The sequence below is a fragment of the Lagopus leucura genome, unplaced genomic scaffold (genome assembly GCF_019238085.1).
Source record: "Lagopus leucura isolate 7727_CA_CO unplaced genomic scaffold, USGS_WTPT01 Super-Scaffold_100012, whole genome shotgun sequence".
Classification (NCBI taxonomy): domain Eukaryota; kingdom Metazoa; phylum Chordata; class Aves; order Galliformes; family Phasianidae; genus Lagopus; species Lagopus leucura.
The window spans coordinates 20,788,455-20,804,412 of record NW_024962267.1 but is presented as its reverse complement, the minus strand read 5'-3'; the positions used below and the strand labels follow the sequence as shown (position 1 = coordinate 20,804,412).

The 15,958-nt window shown below is 43.7% G+C and overlaps 1 protein-coding gene across 1 annotated transcript in view; it reads left to right on the top strand.

Moving 5' to 3' along the window:
• Positions 1-2,871: 2,871 nt before the first annotated feature.
• The window catches only part of NDUFA10 (NADH:ubiquinone oxidoreductase subunit A10), a 39,431-nt gene continuing 26,344 nt past the window's right edge, over positions 2,872-15,958 (top strand). The window contains exons 1-7 of the mRNA XM_042874299.1: positions 2,872-2,996; positions 3,185-3,353; positions 4,624-4,839; positions 5,613-5,699; positions 7,973-8,094; positions 10,374-10,453; positions 13,350-13,404. Of these exons, the coding sequence (XP_042730233.1) occupies positions 2,904-2,996; positions 3,185-3,353; positions 4,624-4,839; positions 5,613-5,699; positions 7,973-8,094; positions 10,374-10,453; positions 13,350-13,404 (822 nt within the window). The 5' untranslated portion in view covers positions 2,872-2,903. The remainder of the gene's footprint in view (positions 2,997-3,184; positions 3,354-4,623; positions 4,840-5,612; positions 5,700-7,972; positions 8,095-10,373; positions 10,454-13,349; positions 13,405-15,958) is intronic.

Below are 15,958 nucleotides of genomic sequence, written 5' to 3'. Positions count from 1 at the left end.
CATGCCCACCATGCCCACCATGACAGCTGGAGGCACTTCAAAGTCACACTTCAGAGTGTGGAGGTGACATGCAGCCACTGGCAGAGATGAAAGCCTGAGTGGAAAGTTACCCTGAGCAGCACGTGCTATTTGATTGCTCTGTCCTGGGAGACCCTTTTGACCCTCCCCATCCTCCTGCCTTCCTCTCCAGGACAAGGAACTCCTGCAGTCACTAAATGCCATCACCAAACAGCGAGTGTGACTTGCAGGCAATGTGGGAACAGCTCTCCTACTCTCATGCATGTACAGAGGAATGCAGGATGGCAGTTGGTTACATCCCTGGTCAAATTAAGGTGATATGACGCTCGGGATTCATACGTAAGAGAAAATAAAATAGAATTTTAACAGGGGATTTCTGCTCTCCCACAATTATAGGAATGTTATAGGAAATTCAAGTAAGCTTTGCGATACTTAACAACTTCAAGAGAAAGAGAAGAAAGGAAAAGAGAGAAAGAGAAATGAAAGGAGGTAGATAGATCACCAGTCCTGGTCTCAGCCCCTATGAGTAGTACCAGAACAAAAGGGGAAGGGATGCTCTCCCCAGCCCCTGTTTGAATTGTAGTTGGCTCCAGTCCAGGACTGGTTGAGACACCAGACACCAACCAAACCAAAATGGTGTCATTTCTTTGCCAAGTGCTGAGTGTTGTTTTGTTTTCTGTTATGCAATCTTTTAAAAACTAAGCAACAGGTATTAGCTAAACCACAGCAGCAAAGATGGGGAAGGCAGTGTGGGCGAGAGATTATAAAATAATTAGGAAGTCCGTCTACCACCACTCCAGCAAGCCCCTAGAGTCATTTGAGTTGGAAGGGACCTTTAAAGGTCATTTGGTCCAACTCCCCTGCAAAGAACAGGGAAATTTACAGCTAGATCAAGTTGTTCAGAGCCCTGTCCAGCCTGACCGTGGATGTCTCCAGGGATGGGACATTCGCCAGCTTTCTGGGCAACTTCTCCCTTACATCCAATCTAAATCTCTTCCCTTTTCAGTTTGAAATCATCTCCCCTTGTTCCGTTACAACAGACCCTGTTAAAGAGTCTGTCCCCTTATTTCTCATCCCCTTTAGATACTGAAAGGCTGCCATCCAGTCTCCCAGGAGCCTTCTCTTTTGTGGGTTGAAAAGTTATCAGCAGGTGATTCCAGAGCTGTCCAGGGCTGAATGTCCTACCCCAAATCAAGTGCCTTGATCTGTACTGACATGAAGTAACACCGTTTTGCTAACAGCTGTTTTCTTCCTGTTCAGCTACTTTGGATTGCCCTGTGTATCTGTTGTACACAAAGAGGCTTTCAAATGCCAGCCAAATGCACGGAGATTGCATGAGCAGGAACTTGGACAGCAGTGTAGATATCAAAAGAGGTGGCTGCCCAGGCAGAAGACACTAATCTCTCTGCTATAAAACTGTTCCCATTGGACAATCAGCTCACCTGGACATCTACTGCTTGCTCAGAAGAGATTGTTGTGGACTTCTCTGGGTCCAGGACTTCATCAATGGCCAGCTGTGAAACTCAACAGTGTGGCTCTGTTGAAGCAATGAGAAGAAATGAATCTTTGTGGATTTGTACCATTCTCTCTGTCCCACGTCTGTTACGTCTGTAGTCAGTTACTAGGCTGAGAATGGGTGATGTGTGAGAGATGCTGGCTGTTGTGCTGTACTAGAAAGATACACTACTCTTGATCTCAAGTCGAGAACTTCCCACAGCCCCAAAGAGGGGTCTCTTCTGAAGTGCTTTAGGTCACCATCAGGCTATGTCAGGGTGTCACAGAACCACGGCAGGGACACAGGCATGGAGTCAGTAATATGCTGGGTGGGGATCTGGGGCGGGAACCAATGCTGAAGAATTGACATCGATGGAGTGCAGACTGAAAAACAGCCCAAGTGATGTCCTGCAACCGTATATTGCACCAGAAGGGAGACATGCAAGGCGGCTGGCAGAGAAGCAGCTCTCCTTTAGCACTACCCAGCCCCGTCTTGTGGCAAGGATCAGCAAAACCTCCAAGATCGGAAGGGACGTTCTGCTCGCCGAGTGGGCATTGGCTGAATTGCCAGCAGCACTAGGGACGTGGTATCCGGGGCTGTCTTCCCCCGCCCTGGGTCCTTGCTGAATCATAGAATCATTCAGGTTGGAAAAGACCTCTAAGATCGTCTAGTCCAGCCGTCAACCCATCCCCATCATGCCCACTAAACTAAGTCCCTAAGGACCACATCTCCATGTTTCTTGAACACCCCCAGGGATGGTGACACCATCACTTCCCTGGGCAGTCCGTTCCAGTGCCCAGACTCTTTTTTGGAGAATTTTTTCCTAATATCCAACCTGAAGATGTCCTCTCTCCTCCTGCAGCCCCTGTTCCAGCCTCCTGGCACGTGGTGTACCTCAGCAACAATTTCTTAGGAGCAAGCCCACCAAGGGCTTGGTGATGCAGCACCTGCAAGCATTGCTGGCTACAAGTTTGGTGGCTGAGGAGGTGCCTGCACACTGAACAGGGAGTGGGAAGATGCTGGTGCCTAAGCTGTTTTGCTCTTTCCTCCTATCCACTCCTGTCCTCATGGGTCTCCTGTGCACGGCTGAAGCCTAGAAAGGTTCAACCCACTGCCATACCACCAACATCCACCTCTGATGAGTGGGCCAACTTATGCTGGCAGGAGGCATTACAGTTGGGACAGCCCTCGTAACACATACAGTATAATTAAGATGCAAGTAACAAAACATTCTAATTTTCAATATTTTTCTTGCAGCATTCTGGTACCCCGCACAGCACCCCAACCAACGCTCCCCTCGCAGCCACCACACAGCCGCGCAGCCCGCGCCTCCCGCCCCGCCGTGACGTCATCTCTGAGCGCCCGCAGCTCCGGCTCCGTCGGCGCCGCCATGTCCTTGTGGCGGACCCGCCTGGGCCCGGCCGCCGTCGCTACCCTCAGTTCTGCTGCCCGCGGCCGCCTGCGGAGCGCCGTCTTGCCGGCGGTGAGCGGGAACCCGGGGACGGCAGGGCCTCGGGGGGGCGGAGGGAACAGGAGAAGGGAGGGGGAGGTGACCTTCAGCGCCGAGCTTGCTGCGTGACCCCTGCGCTAGATGTGCGCCTGTGGAAAATACGCCCGGTGTGGCTTAAGAGCGCTGTCAGCTTTTAATCGTATTGCTGTGTTGTCTTTCAGGCAGGCGTTCACATCAGCTCCCAGCGCCCTTTGCAGTATGGCTGGCTGGCTTACATGCTGGGAGAGAGAGCCTCTAAAAAATTCAGCAAATACAGTAAAATCTTCACAGTGGATGGCAACCTGTCGTCTGGGAAGGGCAAGCTGGCACAGTATATTGCAGATAAATTAGGTATGGCTTTTTAGGTATGGCTTTATTTTCCCTGTAGTGTGCAGAGTAGCTGGAAGACTGTGTGGAAGAAATGGACCTGAGGGTGTTGGTCAGCATCAGGCTGAGCGTGAGCCAGCAGTGTGCCCAGGTGGCCAAGAGAGCCAATGGCATCCTGGCTGGTGTCAGAAATAGTGCAGCCAGCAGGAGTGGGAGGTGATTGTCCTTCTGTACCCAGCTCTGGTGAGGCCGCACCTTGAGTTTTCTGTTCAGTGTTGGGCCCTTCACTGCAAGAAAGACATTGCAGCCCTGAAGCGCGTCCAGAAAATGTCAATAAGGTCTTATAGGGAGCAGCTGAGGGATCTGGGGTTGTTCAGTCTGGCATAGAGGAAGTTCATGGGAGGCTTTATTGCTCTCTGCAGCTCCCTGAAAGGAGGCTGTGTTGAAGTGGGATCTGCCTTTTCTCTCGTATAACTAACAATAGGGCAGAGGTGACAGCTTCAAGTTGTGCGGGTAGAGATTCGAATTGGATGTTAGGAACAATTTCTTTTCTGAAAGAATGGTCAGGCACTGGAACCAGCTGACCAGGGAGGTGGCTGAGTCACTGTCCGTGGAGATGTTCAAGAAATGTTTAGATGTTGTACTGAGGGACGTGACTTACAGTGGAAATGCGTAGGTAGATGGTTGCACTGGATGATCTCAGAGATCTTTTCCAAACTTGTTGATTCTATGAGTCTATGATTTCAATGTTTACTGGAATTTAACAGTGTCATTGTGATTGCATAAAAGAAGTTAACCAGAACGTCAACTCTTGGCTAGCAAATTGTTAGATGGCGTCACAGTTAATGGCGTATAGATAGAGGCAGACTAAAGTGCTGATGAAACTTGAGGTGACAGGGATGTTGCCAGGTCATTGTAAATGACATTTTGATTCCAGTAATGTCCATTTACAGCTTCCGACTGTCATGAAGTCACCGAGGACTTTAAGAGGTTTTTCGGAGGTGTTTTCTGTGATGTGCTCAGAGCATCCACGTTAATGGAGAACTAGTATGATAAAAGTTCTGCTTAAAACAAATGTTCAACTCACATCATAGAGCTGGAGTAATAAAACCTAATAATTGGGTTCCATCAGCTTTCTGTGAGGTGATAGGCCAGAGGGCTTTGTGTGCTGTCTTCAGATGTTATTTAGAGTAGACCTTCATACATAAATGAGAATAGGAGATGCTAATAGTAAGCAAGTACAACTCACTGTTCTGATTGGTGTTCTCTTTTGAGTTTCTGCCTTTCTTGTCAGGAATGAAATATTTCCCAGAAGCGGATATCCATTATCAAGACAGGATCGCAGGAGACGGACTGCTACTGGATGAGAGGTTTAATGGCTTCTGTAACCTAGAGAGATTTTACAATGATCCAAAATGCCCTGATGGACACTCTTACAGGCTGCAAGCTTGGCTGTTTGGTAACCGTGTTTTACAGTACTCTGATGCATTGGAACATCTGCTTACCACAGGTTAGATTTCACACTGGATACGTTTAATGTCTGTGTTGAGTGAAAATTCTTCAGGTGTTTTTAAGTGTTTTGCTAGAATCTGTGTTTTGAAATTAAGACCCTTTTAGTGAGTGTGGTTGTATAACACATTTAGAAGAATACCTTGCATGTTTTGTGTTAGGACAATGTCTTGTATTGTTTCTAATGAAGGAAATGCATACTGTTATCAGTTTCATTGGTTTTAAATGATAGAACCGTATAAAAAAGGCCATCTTAAACATACCAACACAGCTGAGAGTTCTGTAGCCTTTTTAAAACTCCCTAAAACTTTCCTGATGACATCTTTTGTTCTGTCATTTTGATTTCACTAAGTACTGCTTTGTGCTGGTGATTATAACAATTAATTTCTGAGTGTCTTCTGGTGTGAAAAGCTTTTCTCAATCAACACTGATTTACCTGTTGCTTGTGCTTTAGTAGAAGTGTTTTCCGAAAAATGATGAAGTGTGAGTACCAGAAAGCATCACAAACACAAAAATAAGTGCGCTGCTTAAATATATTAATCCTTACTTGCTGCAGTGCTAGGCAGAGTATGAGTGTATATGGATTAGACAGGCATTTAACATGCACATCTTTGTTTGTGTGAACAGAAAACTCTTGCTCTTTTGTTTTATTTAAAATCTCTTAGGCAAGTTTTCAGAAAATTGTCTGCAAGAACAGCGCCGTCTGTAAATTTGAATGCTGCTGCCAGGGGTCTTTCTGAGCCCAGTCTGACTGGAGTCTGCTTTCAATTGCAGGTCAAGGTGTGGTGATGGAGCGCTCCCCCTACAGCGACTTTGTGTTTTTGGATGCAATGTTTAAACAGGGCTATATCCACAAACGATGTAAGTTACCTGCACGAAAAAGGGAAGTTATTTTGTCATAAACAAATGTCATAAATGTAATAAATTAGCAAAAAAAAAAAAAAAAAAAAAAAAAAAAAAAAGAAGCCTGCTGGAAAGACTGGCTACTTTAAATATTTGCTTTTGTTCATGAGGTGTTTGGCACCTTGGTCTTTCTTTCATTGAAGACCAGTCTCAATCTGTGGGACTTCCTAATCCTTATTTAAGGCCTCAGTTTGCTTGTATATTCTGAGTATTGCTTACTTGTATCTCATCAGCTAGGGAGAGCCTCCCTTAGTAAGTGTGTGAGCATGCTTATGAGGATGAGTTTTCTATGTGAGATTTTGTATGATATTTTTCCTGTGAATTTTCTGTGAGGTATCCTTCAGGCAGACCTTGATCTTGCAGCATTAGATGGGAGGTAAATCATGGACTGTTGGGATTTGGCCTGCTTGCCTTAGATTGCCAGTTACCTTTCGAATTTTGAAGAGTGCAAATGCTTTCTTGCCTGCACAAAGTGTAAGGAGGAGAATGCAAGACTTTAACAAGGTAATGGAGCTGTTCCTCCTGGAAGCCATTTTTAACATATTAAGGATGTAAAGGTGATTGCAAATAGTTGTTACAGTTTTATGAAGGAGAAATTGTGCTTAATCACCTAATAGTCAGCTCCATGCGGCAAGCTGGCTCAGTGGATGAAAGGAGTGCTGGATGTTGTTTGTCTTGACTGGAGCCAAATGTCTGGGATGTAGTTTTGTGGAAACCTGAAGCTTTTGATGCACAGCAGCATGAGCAAACAGTGTGCCTTTGTGGAACAAAAGGCTACCAACAGCCTGGGTGCTGCATGAAGAGTGCTGTCAGCTGCTCACAGGCAGTGATGACCGCATCTGGAGTTTTGTGACCAATTCTAAGCTCTCAGTTGAAGACAGACATGGAATTGCTGGAGTGAGTCCAGAAAAAGGCCATGAAGAAGGTCATCAGGAGCCTAGAGTGTCTGACAGAAGGGAAGGCTGAGAGCTGGGATGTTTTCATTTTTGCCTGGAGAAGGCTCTGAAGGGATGAGTGTAAATACCTGACGGGGGAGGAGTACGGAGATGGAACCAGACTTTCCTCAGTGGTATTTAGCAAGAGAACAAAAGGCAAGCAGCACAAATGGGTTACAAAAAGTTCAAGTTAAACGTCCATAGAAACCTTTTCTGTTGTGAAGGTGGTCAAATCCTGGAGCAGACTGTGCAGGAAGGCAATGGCAGCTCCATGCTTGGAGATGCTCAGAATCAAACTGGACACAGTCAAGAGCCACCTGCTCTCATTGGTCCTGCTCTGAGTAGAGTGAATGAGCCAGCTGATCTGCAGATATTCCTTCCAACCACAACCATTCTGCAGCTCTCAGTTACGGATGCTGAACTTTGGCAAATACATGCAAGTCTGAAGTGTAGAAAATACTGATAGAGGTGAATCTTAATCTGACCCCCAAGTAAAATGCAATTGAAGCTCTTATTTCTGGCATTTTCCTGAGGTAGAGGTACTCATTCCCTTGTTTCCCTGACCGCCTTGTGCTTCTTGTCCACTTTGTCTTAGATTTAGGATATGTTGTTTTTTTGTTTTGTTTTTTAAACACATGCTGTAAATTGCAGCTTTTTGCTGAATGAGTTTGAGGGTGGTTATAATGAATGAATGAATGTCCTATTAATTTGCAAGCAAAGCCCAGTAATCCACAATTTAACATAAAATCTAATCAACAAATACCCAATTGTACCAAAATCCTTAATATTATTGGCAGCTTTTTACTGTGATGATGGGAATGGTAGGCTTTAAATTTTTTCACAGGCTCTTTGTGTTAGAATGCCTGGTGATGTTTTTAGCTGAGCCAGTGAGCTTTGTGGAGAGAAGCTCGGACTTCAGCTAGATTAAATGGAATTTGTGCTATTAAAGCCACCTAAATATTGAATTAAATGCTTCCCCTGACAGGTTCCTAATCACCAAACTATTACCCAAAGAATGCTTTAAGATGTTGATCTGGTAGAAGAATCTGGTTGTCCTGAATCCTCTTTGTGGAAAAGCCTACCCTTAAGCTTGGTATATCTACCATGAAGAGGAAACTTCAAATAAAATAGTAGGGGGTACGTTTTATTTGGAAATAGAATGTGTTTAGCAAACACAAGAAAAACACTCAAGAAATGATGAGGTATAATTCTCATGCTGTTCCTTTGCACTTGTTCCTCGTTTGGATTAAGTTCTGCTGGCTTTAGCTTTTGTGTTTTCTTTGCTTTTTAATGCAGGTGTTGATCACTACAAGGAGATAAAAGAGATCAGCGTTTGTGAATTCCTGCCACCTCACTTGGTCATTTATTTAGATGTACCTGTCCCAGATGTGCAGAAGAGGCTTCAAGAGAAAGGAGAGGTAATTCAGGCTCTTAAAAGGTAGTCTTCCTAGCTGCAGTTTCAGGAGCTGCACTCAAGTAGTGTGCTCCTTGCTCTGCGATCTGTGCTTCCTGAATGCCAGAAGCCCCTTCTCCAGCTTCCCCAGATGACTGCTCTTTCAGACCTTTGTCGATGTTAATTGCTTGTCAGTTCAAGTAGGGATTACCTGCAAATTCAGTTAGTTTCCTGAATCGAGGGCGGTTATGAAAGCTTGGTGCTTTGATGTTAATACAACAAAACTTTAAGCTAGCTTTTATAGATCTTTCGTGAGATAGAAAAACCATTGAGCTTTCTGGCCAGTCTTATACCTGTGAAGGAGTACAGCTGATTCTTGTCACCAGTGCAACTTCCATGTGATCTGAGGTTTGATAGGTGACTTTATGTATTGTTATCTTCGACAGTTTATTTTCCAGATCCTCTGGAACTGTTGTAACTCCCATCATCAAGCATCTTTCAAGCTGCTTTTTAAATTCATGGCAGTGGATAGATACTGCTGTTGAAAATAAAAGTAACTTCAGTTCTATAGCGTTACCTCTTAAAATTTCTTATCACCATATTACGTTACTGGGTTATTGAAATTATTATTTATCAGAAAAATGGTAGGAGGTTTTTGTGTAATGATTAAATACGATGTTTGGTTTGGATTTTTTCCTTAACCTCCTGTGGTGTTTGGACGCATGCTTGTAACTGTTCTCAGATCCGTTCTGAGGGTTTAATGATGTTTACCTTATGCCATGGCTATAGAAAATTGTATTCAGGTGAGGTATTTAACTGTGGAAAGCCTGATATATTAAAAGAAAGCTTTGATTTATTACAAAAGCCATTCTCAGGTCCCTTAAATGCTTGGTGATGTCTGCTTCTTGAAGCAAGTGTGTGTTGGTGTGCTGGGTTTAAGTCAGTAGCGTTTTGTTTTTGCCCATTTAAGAGGGATGCTGATCATTGCCAAAGGGAAGTGACTTCAGAGCTGTGAAGTGGAAGGCTGCCCTTGCTGCTTTGTGGTCTGTGTAGCCTCAATGGCTTTGCCTGCTGCTCAAGTGGCTCCTTTCCTGCCCTCCAGCAGTTTGGACGCTGACTAAACGCGCCTCTACTCTTTAACGAACAAGGCACTCTTGTGTGGGAGAACTATGGATTTCTTTGTTTTAGCAACTTCAGTTACAGAAATAGAAACTTAATGTATTGTGGGAACCTGCCCGTTCTTTGCCCCTATGAGCAAAAAGGTCAGCGGCACTTTTGAGACGTTCTGGCATGAATTGCTGGTGTAACAGAGCTTCCCTAGGGCAGTGGCACCTGCTGGGCATTGTGGGGCTTGTTTGGGGATAGAACTTTGGGTTCCTGGTGGATGGAGTGTTTGTGGTTGGTATTGAGTACAGTTATTGCAGAGCTCTGGAAGAAGAGAAGCCTTCCAGTGGGGCCGGCTGGCAGAGATGCAGCACCTTCCAATGCGGTGGGCATCTTGGAGGTGTGTTTCCTATTTGAATAGTGGCAGGAATCGTGCCTTGATTTTAGGATTGAACTGAAGGAAGACATGCTAAATGAAAGAAATTCCGGTTATTTTGCAAACGTGACATTAAGGCAAGATGTGTAGGAGATTAGGCTTGCGGTGAACTGTCTAACAGCTGGTAGGATATCCTTTAAATCCCAAAAGAAGATAGAGAAGAAAATGGCTGTCCATGCAACTGTCTGAAACTAGAGAAATGGGTTAACGTTGGCCCTCTTGCTGGAAAGGCAGACTGGGATGATCCTCTCCTTTCTTTCAGGTGATAATATATAATTTCCTGGATTATGTAAATAGATAACTTTTCAAGGACTGATAAAATTTAAGTTTTGAGACTGTTGTTTGGTTCATGCAAACTCTGGAAAAATGAGAATTCCCAAAAACTGCAATAAATTTTAAGAAAGCTTTTTGTTTTGCTCTTACATCATTCTGTTGAGCCTTTTCCTTTATTGACTAGATTCACTATCAGATCAGAAGAATCTCGCTCATGTCTAATGATTAAAACCATGGAGATGGCGGGTGTAAAGCAGTGATTACTACATTCTGTGACTCATTCCTTGGGGTACTCTTGATGTTTAAGAAACTCTAAATGCTCTGTATGACTTAACTCTTGAAACTCAAGTATGGTTCACTGAATAGCTGCTAATACAAGAGTGAACTCTTGACAGATGGTGTAGGACCAACTTCTGCTTAGGCTCCTGTGCTGATGGGGAAAAGAAAATACACTTTGTAATGTTATTCTTCTGTTTTCTGTCTATTTTTAGCCTTACGAGAAAAAGGTGCCTGCTTCGTATCTCCAGAACATTGAGGATGCTTATAAGAAAACCTTCTTACCAGAAATGAGGTTAGCAAACCAAACTGCTCTGTTCACTGAGTCTTTGAGTAAAGAAATGTGTCATGATCCTAAAATCTCTTCAAATAGAAGCAAATAAAACCACATAATGTGAGATAATCCTTTTTCTGCTATGTGCTACAATGTGATGCCCTATTTATATGGTGCTGTATCCTTGGTATGCTGTCTGTGTATACTTGTGCATAGTAATTTCCTGCATCTTAGAAGCTTGATGTCACCACTGCAGTGTTGGAGTACTGAAAGTGAAATGTTTTTAGGAGCACATGGGAGGAATGTTGTACAGTAGTAAATTCATTGGATATTGTTAGTGGAGCTGAGCCTGGATCTGTTGTGTGCCACACTTGGGATGTTACCTTCCCTAACAACTCTTCTCAGTTGTCATAGCTTTGGCTAATTTCTTGATGGTGATACAGAAGGAGAGAGATAAGGGCTTCTCTTTCCCGTTTCTAGTTCAGTTTCTCTGCCTTGTGAGGCAGACACATTGCATCCAGGAGAGGATTCAGTGGACTTTGTTGATACTGTTAAAAGAGTGCACTGCTACCTGCCTTTACAGGCTGAAGTGCTTGTCTTTGAACTTCCCAGCTTTCTCTGGCTGGGAAGTGAGAATGTGTGAACTGTGAACTTGAGACTGTAATAATTTGTCAGATGTCCCCATTCTTAAGAAATAGCTCTATCAAAAATCAAATTGCCTTACAAATATAAAAACGTGAGTGTGAGCAGTCTTGCTATTCTGAGCAGGTTACTTTCAGGAAAAAAAAGCTGTTAAAGGTTACAGAGTCAGGTCTGCTTTACATCAAAACTGTCTACTCATGCAAGACTTGTTTTGTTCATGAAATTGACTATTGAGTTTCATTTATTTAAGTCATAGAAGATCTTCAGGAATATTGTTGCTTGCTTGCTTCCTTGTTGCTTTCTCGCTTCAGCTCCATGGTAAATCAGTACAATTGTGCAATTGAAGTGGATAACTTGATGTTGAGCTTGTCATTCATACAGGGACAGAAGCTGTTGGTGCAGTATATGGTTAGCTGCCTCTAACCTACACAGATTAACAGCTGCCAGAAGAAAGTGGCAGGGAGGAAGGGTGGGCAATGATGGGACTGTCATCCCCCCGAGGGCAGAGTAGGTTTGAATTTACTTGCAAGGAGGAAAATGCTGCTTATTCTTTGGATCAAATCTAGCCTCAGAAAAACACTGCGTCGTTCAGCGAGGCTAAACCTAGCCTAACTGGTCCTGCTGTGATTTCAACTCTTTCCCCTTTGTCTGGATGTGGTCAGTACACTTGTTAAGCAAACACCCTCTACTTGGCATCCTCATCAGTGCCCAGGCTCACAATGGCTTGTCACATCGATCTGCGTGCTCAGGCCTGAAGGGAGATGTCTCTGTTCCCTTGGTGGGAGGAGATCTGCACATGTGAAACTTCAGCTGTGCCTATCTCTGGACCTCGCTGATGACTTGCATGTTGCATAGATGCACACTGCCTTCAACTGCCTTTAACTGTTTGCTTGCTGACTTGCTCAGTGGTGCACCAAATGATGAGCATGCCTGGCTGTTACAGACTGTAACAAACTAATACCGGATTTCCTGGTACTTCAGTCTTAGAGTGAATATTTGGTGATCATAAAATTTGTGCTTCCTTTCTAGTCTGATATGCCTGAGAATGTCCTTATATGTATCTGTGTCCATCTATCCACATATATATAATCTTTTTAATGCATTTGTGAGCTGGCTGCTATGAGGCAGGTTCTTGGTGACTACGAACAGACAGCTTTTGTCTTTTGATTGATTTTCTGGTCCAGTGGTCTCAGATCACTGATGCTATCTTTCATATCCAATAGCGCTTCCACTGAGCAGCTGTTTTCACATAATGAAAGCCCTGATAACATGCAGAGTATCAAGTGATTTGATCTGCATTGCTAATGCAGCTGCCAGTGTAAGGCTGAGGCCTGGCTTACCTTCTAATTTGTGACAGTTGAAACTGAAGGTGTGTGTTCACATCCTACAGCGGCTCCCTTGAAAGCAAACCACCCGTGTTCTTTTTGTGACTGAGGAGTTCTGTGAGGTTTCTGCTTTTTTTCCCCTCAAGCTGGAAAAAAAAACCCTCTTCAAACAGTCCACTATTGGGAGCACCAGTTGAATGGCTGACAATGTAAAAGTTTGGGGCTTCATGTGAATAAAGGACGCCTCGTAAGGAAACTGGTTTTTGTTAGCCAGGGCTGCTCTGGCTGAAAGATGATAATGCAGATGAGGAACCAGCCTGAACTGCTGCAACTTTTTATTTTGTTAGCAGTCCTGCCTCCAGCAGCACTGTTTACACTGCCAGCCTCGATTCTGATTAAACTTAGAGGTGACTTTTCTATGCTGTACAATTAAGAAAACAGCATGTTGCCTGCCTTATGTTCTTTGTTCTACACATAGATCACACTGCCTCTGTTGCATTGGTTCATTTAGCTCTGACTTAGTAATAATGACGAATGAATGTATTATTTTCTTAAGACTTACCCACAAGTGTTAATGTACACATAAAAATGGAAGGTCTGCTGAAGCTTTGGGTTGAACAGTTTTATGTTGTCAAGTAGATTGGGCATTTGTGCCGATGGTAACATCAGTGAAATGGAAACAGATTGGTAGGTGGGATATTTCTATTTTTCTTATTGAACTAAAACTGTAGACTTTCTACAGGTCGTTTGTACAGTTTTATGTCAGGAAAGAAACAACTCACAGATCCAACACATCTATTGCAGGCTCTGGAAAAAATAAAAAAAGCTTTGGGTTCTGTTTTTGTGCTTTTGAATGTAATTTCTGCTTCATTTTGATGTAGAGGTGAGAAGATGTTAAAAGCAGTTGTGTCCTGTGAGCTCAACTTCTTTCTATTTTTTTTCCATTGCAGTGAGAACAGTGAAATTCTGCAATACACAGCAAGTGAGGCAGAGGATGTGGAGAAGGTAAAGAGTTTGCTGCTTCCAAAACAGAAACATGAAGAAAACACCTTATCTTAGATAATAAACTTAATTAGCTACTTTATGCAATTAGTGCTTGCTGCTCTGTCAGTATTCTGGGCTGGGACTATAAGTGCTTTGCAGTGATGTTGCATGAGTGATTGCATTTTTGTCAGGAGAGTGTACACCCTTCCCCCCATCCCTTTTGCCATTATACCTGTCTGCCTGAGCAAGCAAGTTCCACTCTATTATTACTGCTAATTTTTTTTCTTCAAAAGAATCTTTTGGCTCATTTAAATTATGCCAAGTGTTTCCACATCTGGATTGTTTTTCCAAACAAATCCTGAGGCAGTGGAAACAGCATTTCCTGACTCTCTGGGCTGTACATTATTTGTCTCTTTGGTATCACTCTTTGAAGTGTTGTGGCTGGTGGGATAGGTAAGGTTCTTTATAGCTTAATTTGGGAACTAAAGGCATTAACCAAGAAGTAAGTCACACTCAGCAGCCAGCTGAGATTTTTCCTACAAGCATAAAGTCTATTTCTATTGGCTTTTGCCACTACACAGCTTCTTATGATCCAGATTGGTACACAGGTTCCTTTGCAGTAAAATAGCTGTTGTTTGCGATAAGCCAGTGATGATCAGCTCTGAGAAAACAACTTGATAATCAGAGCTGTTGCAAAGCTGGTAACCCTGGGTTATTCATCTGTGTTGACTAGCGTGTGGTGTCTCTACTGTATCACCTTCTCCAAAGTGTTTTGCATGACACATTAACACTTGCCTTATTTCAACAGATGTTCTTGCTTGTGGAAAATAATAGTGGGGAAGTAGAAACTTACTTTCTTCTTTTGAAATTTGCCTCTGTAGCTGCGATCCCCTCTGAAAACAGTCATTGGCTTTATGTAATTCTGTACAGATTGTGGTGGTTGTGTTTCATTGTCTGGGATGGAATCGAATCCCTCAAAGTTCATTTGCACTCTGGAGTAGCAGTAAGGGTCTCAACTTAGCAAAGATCTTGGAGAGTGGCCTTACAGTGACTTCCACCAGCCCCCTCAACACCATCAGGTCCATCAGGTCCCGTGCACTTATGGATGTCCAGATTGCTTAACTGTTCCATAACACAGTCCTCATCATCCAAGGCAAACTCTTCCTTTATCCCAATTTCCTCAGGGGTGTGAGACTCCTCAGGACAGCCTGTAGCAGTATAGACAGACGAAGGCATTTAGTAACTCTGCCTTCTCTGTGACTTCTGTCACCAGGGCACCCACCTCATTCATCAGTGGGCCTGCATTGCCTTTAGTGTTAGTTTTATCTGCAGTGGATTTGAAGAAGGCCTTTCTGTTGTCCTTGACCCCTCTTGCAAGCTTTAATTAAGATTGTTACTGCCAACCTTGGCATTTGCAGTGAGAGAGGTATCTGACTGCTTGTACCCGTGCTGAGCATATTTGAACATTTTGAAGCCCTGAAGGAGGTAACCTGCTACTGCTTTCCTCACTTATGGATGTACTGGTCCAGCTGGGATGGAAGTATTCCTTCATTCCAGCTGTGACAGCTGACCCAAACTGACCAAAGGGGTGTTCTGTACCATGTAACATCACACTCTGCCATGGAGGGAGTTCCAAAGTAGCCTTTGCTTGAGGACTAACAGGGCATCCATCTGCTACTGTGAGCTGGTGAGTGATTGCCTCGGCACCACTGCTTGCTTGTTTTTGCTTTTTCTCTTCCTTTTTGTTTATTAAACTGTCTTTGTCTCGACTTATTAGCTGTTCTTGCTTTTGTCCTTCTAATTCTCTTGCTCTCCCACTTCACTTCCCACTGCCGAGCAGTGAGCAGCTGGGTGGGGGCTTAGCTGCCAGCTGGGATCAGCCCACCACAGCTGTGGAAGACTCTCCACAGCAGCAGTGAAACTTGGAGATCCCGAATTGTGTGTTTTCAGGTTTTCAGAGAGAACTGGTAATGGTTGGGAGTGATAGCTCCCATAGGGCATCAAGTATGTTATGCTGCTGTGGCCAGGCTACAGCTGTGAAATGAGGAGTAGTAAGAGAGGCTTTTTGTTAGGTCTTATCTTTTGTTAGATAAGAGCAAGTTAGGCTTGACTTCTGTCAAAGGGGCTCTGTTCAGTTGGTAGAGCTCTGACACTCATATCCACCCATGCTGGAGCATATAGTGACAGCATTACTTTTTTTTTTTCACAAAGAAGCATAATGTTATTGTTACTGACTTGCATTTTTTCTCCTTGAGCCAGATGGCAAAGCTTAATCCTATGAGCAAGCGGATGGAAAATCTCTTGGCTCTGTGAGTGTAGTACATGCAGTTGGAGTCAGTGATTTAGTTCAGTTGAATCCTGCAGTAAACTTTACTCTCTAGGGGCTGACTTTGTTTGGAAGCTCAGAGTAGCTTCTACTTGTGCAGTGTGCATTACAGTAGCATTCACCTGAGAGCCTTGTGTTTCCATGCATAAAGGTTTTGTAAAGCTGGGAATGTTGGTATGGACTTTGCAGTCCCTAAAATCCTTGAAGTGCCGTTAGTCATATAAAATAGCTGTTTTTGGAGTACTGCAA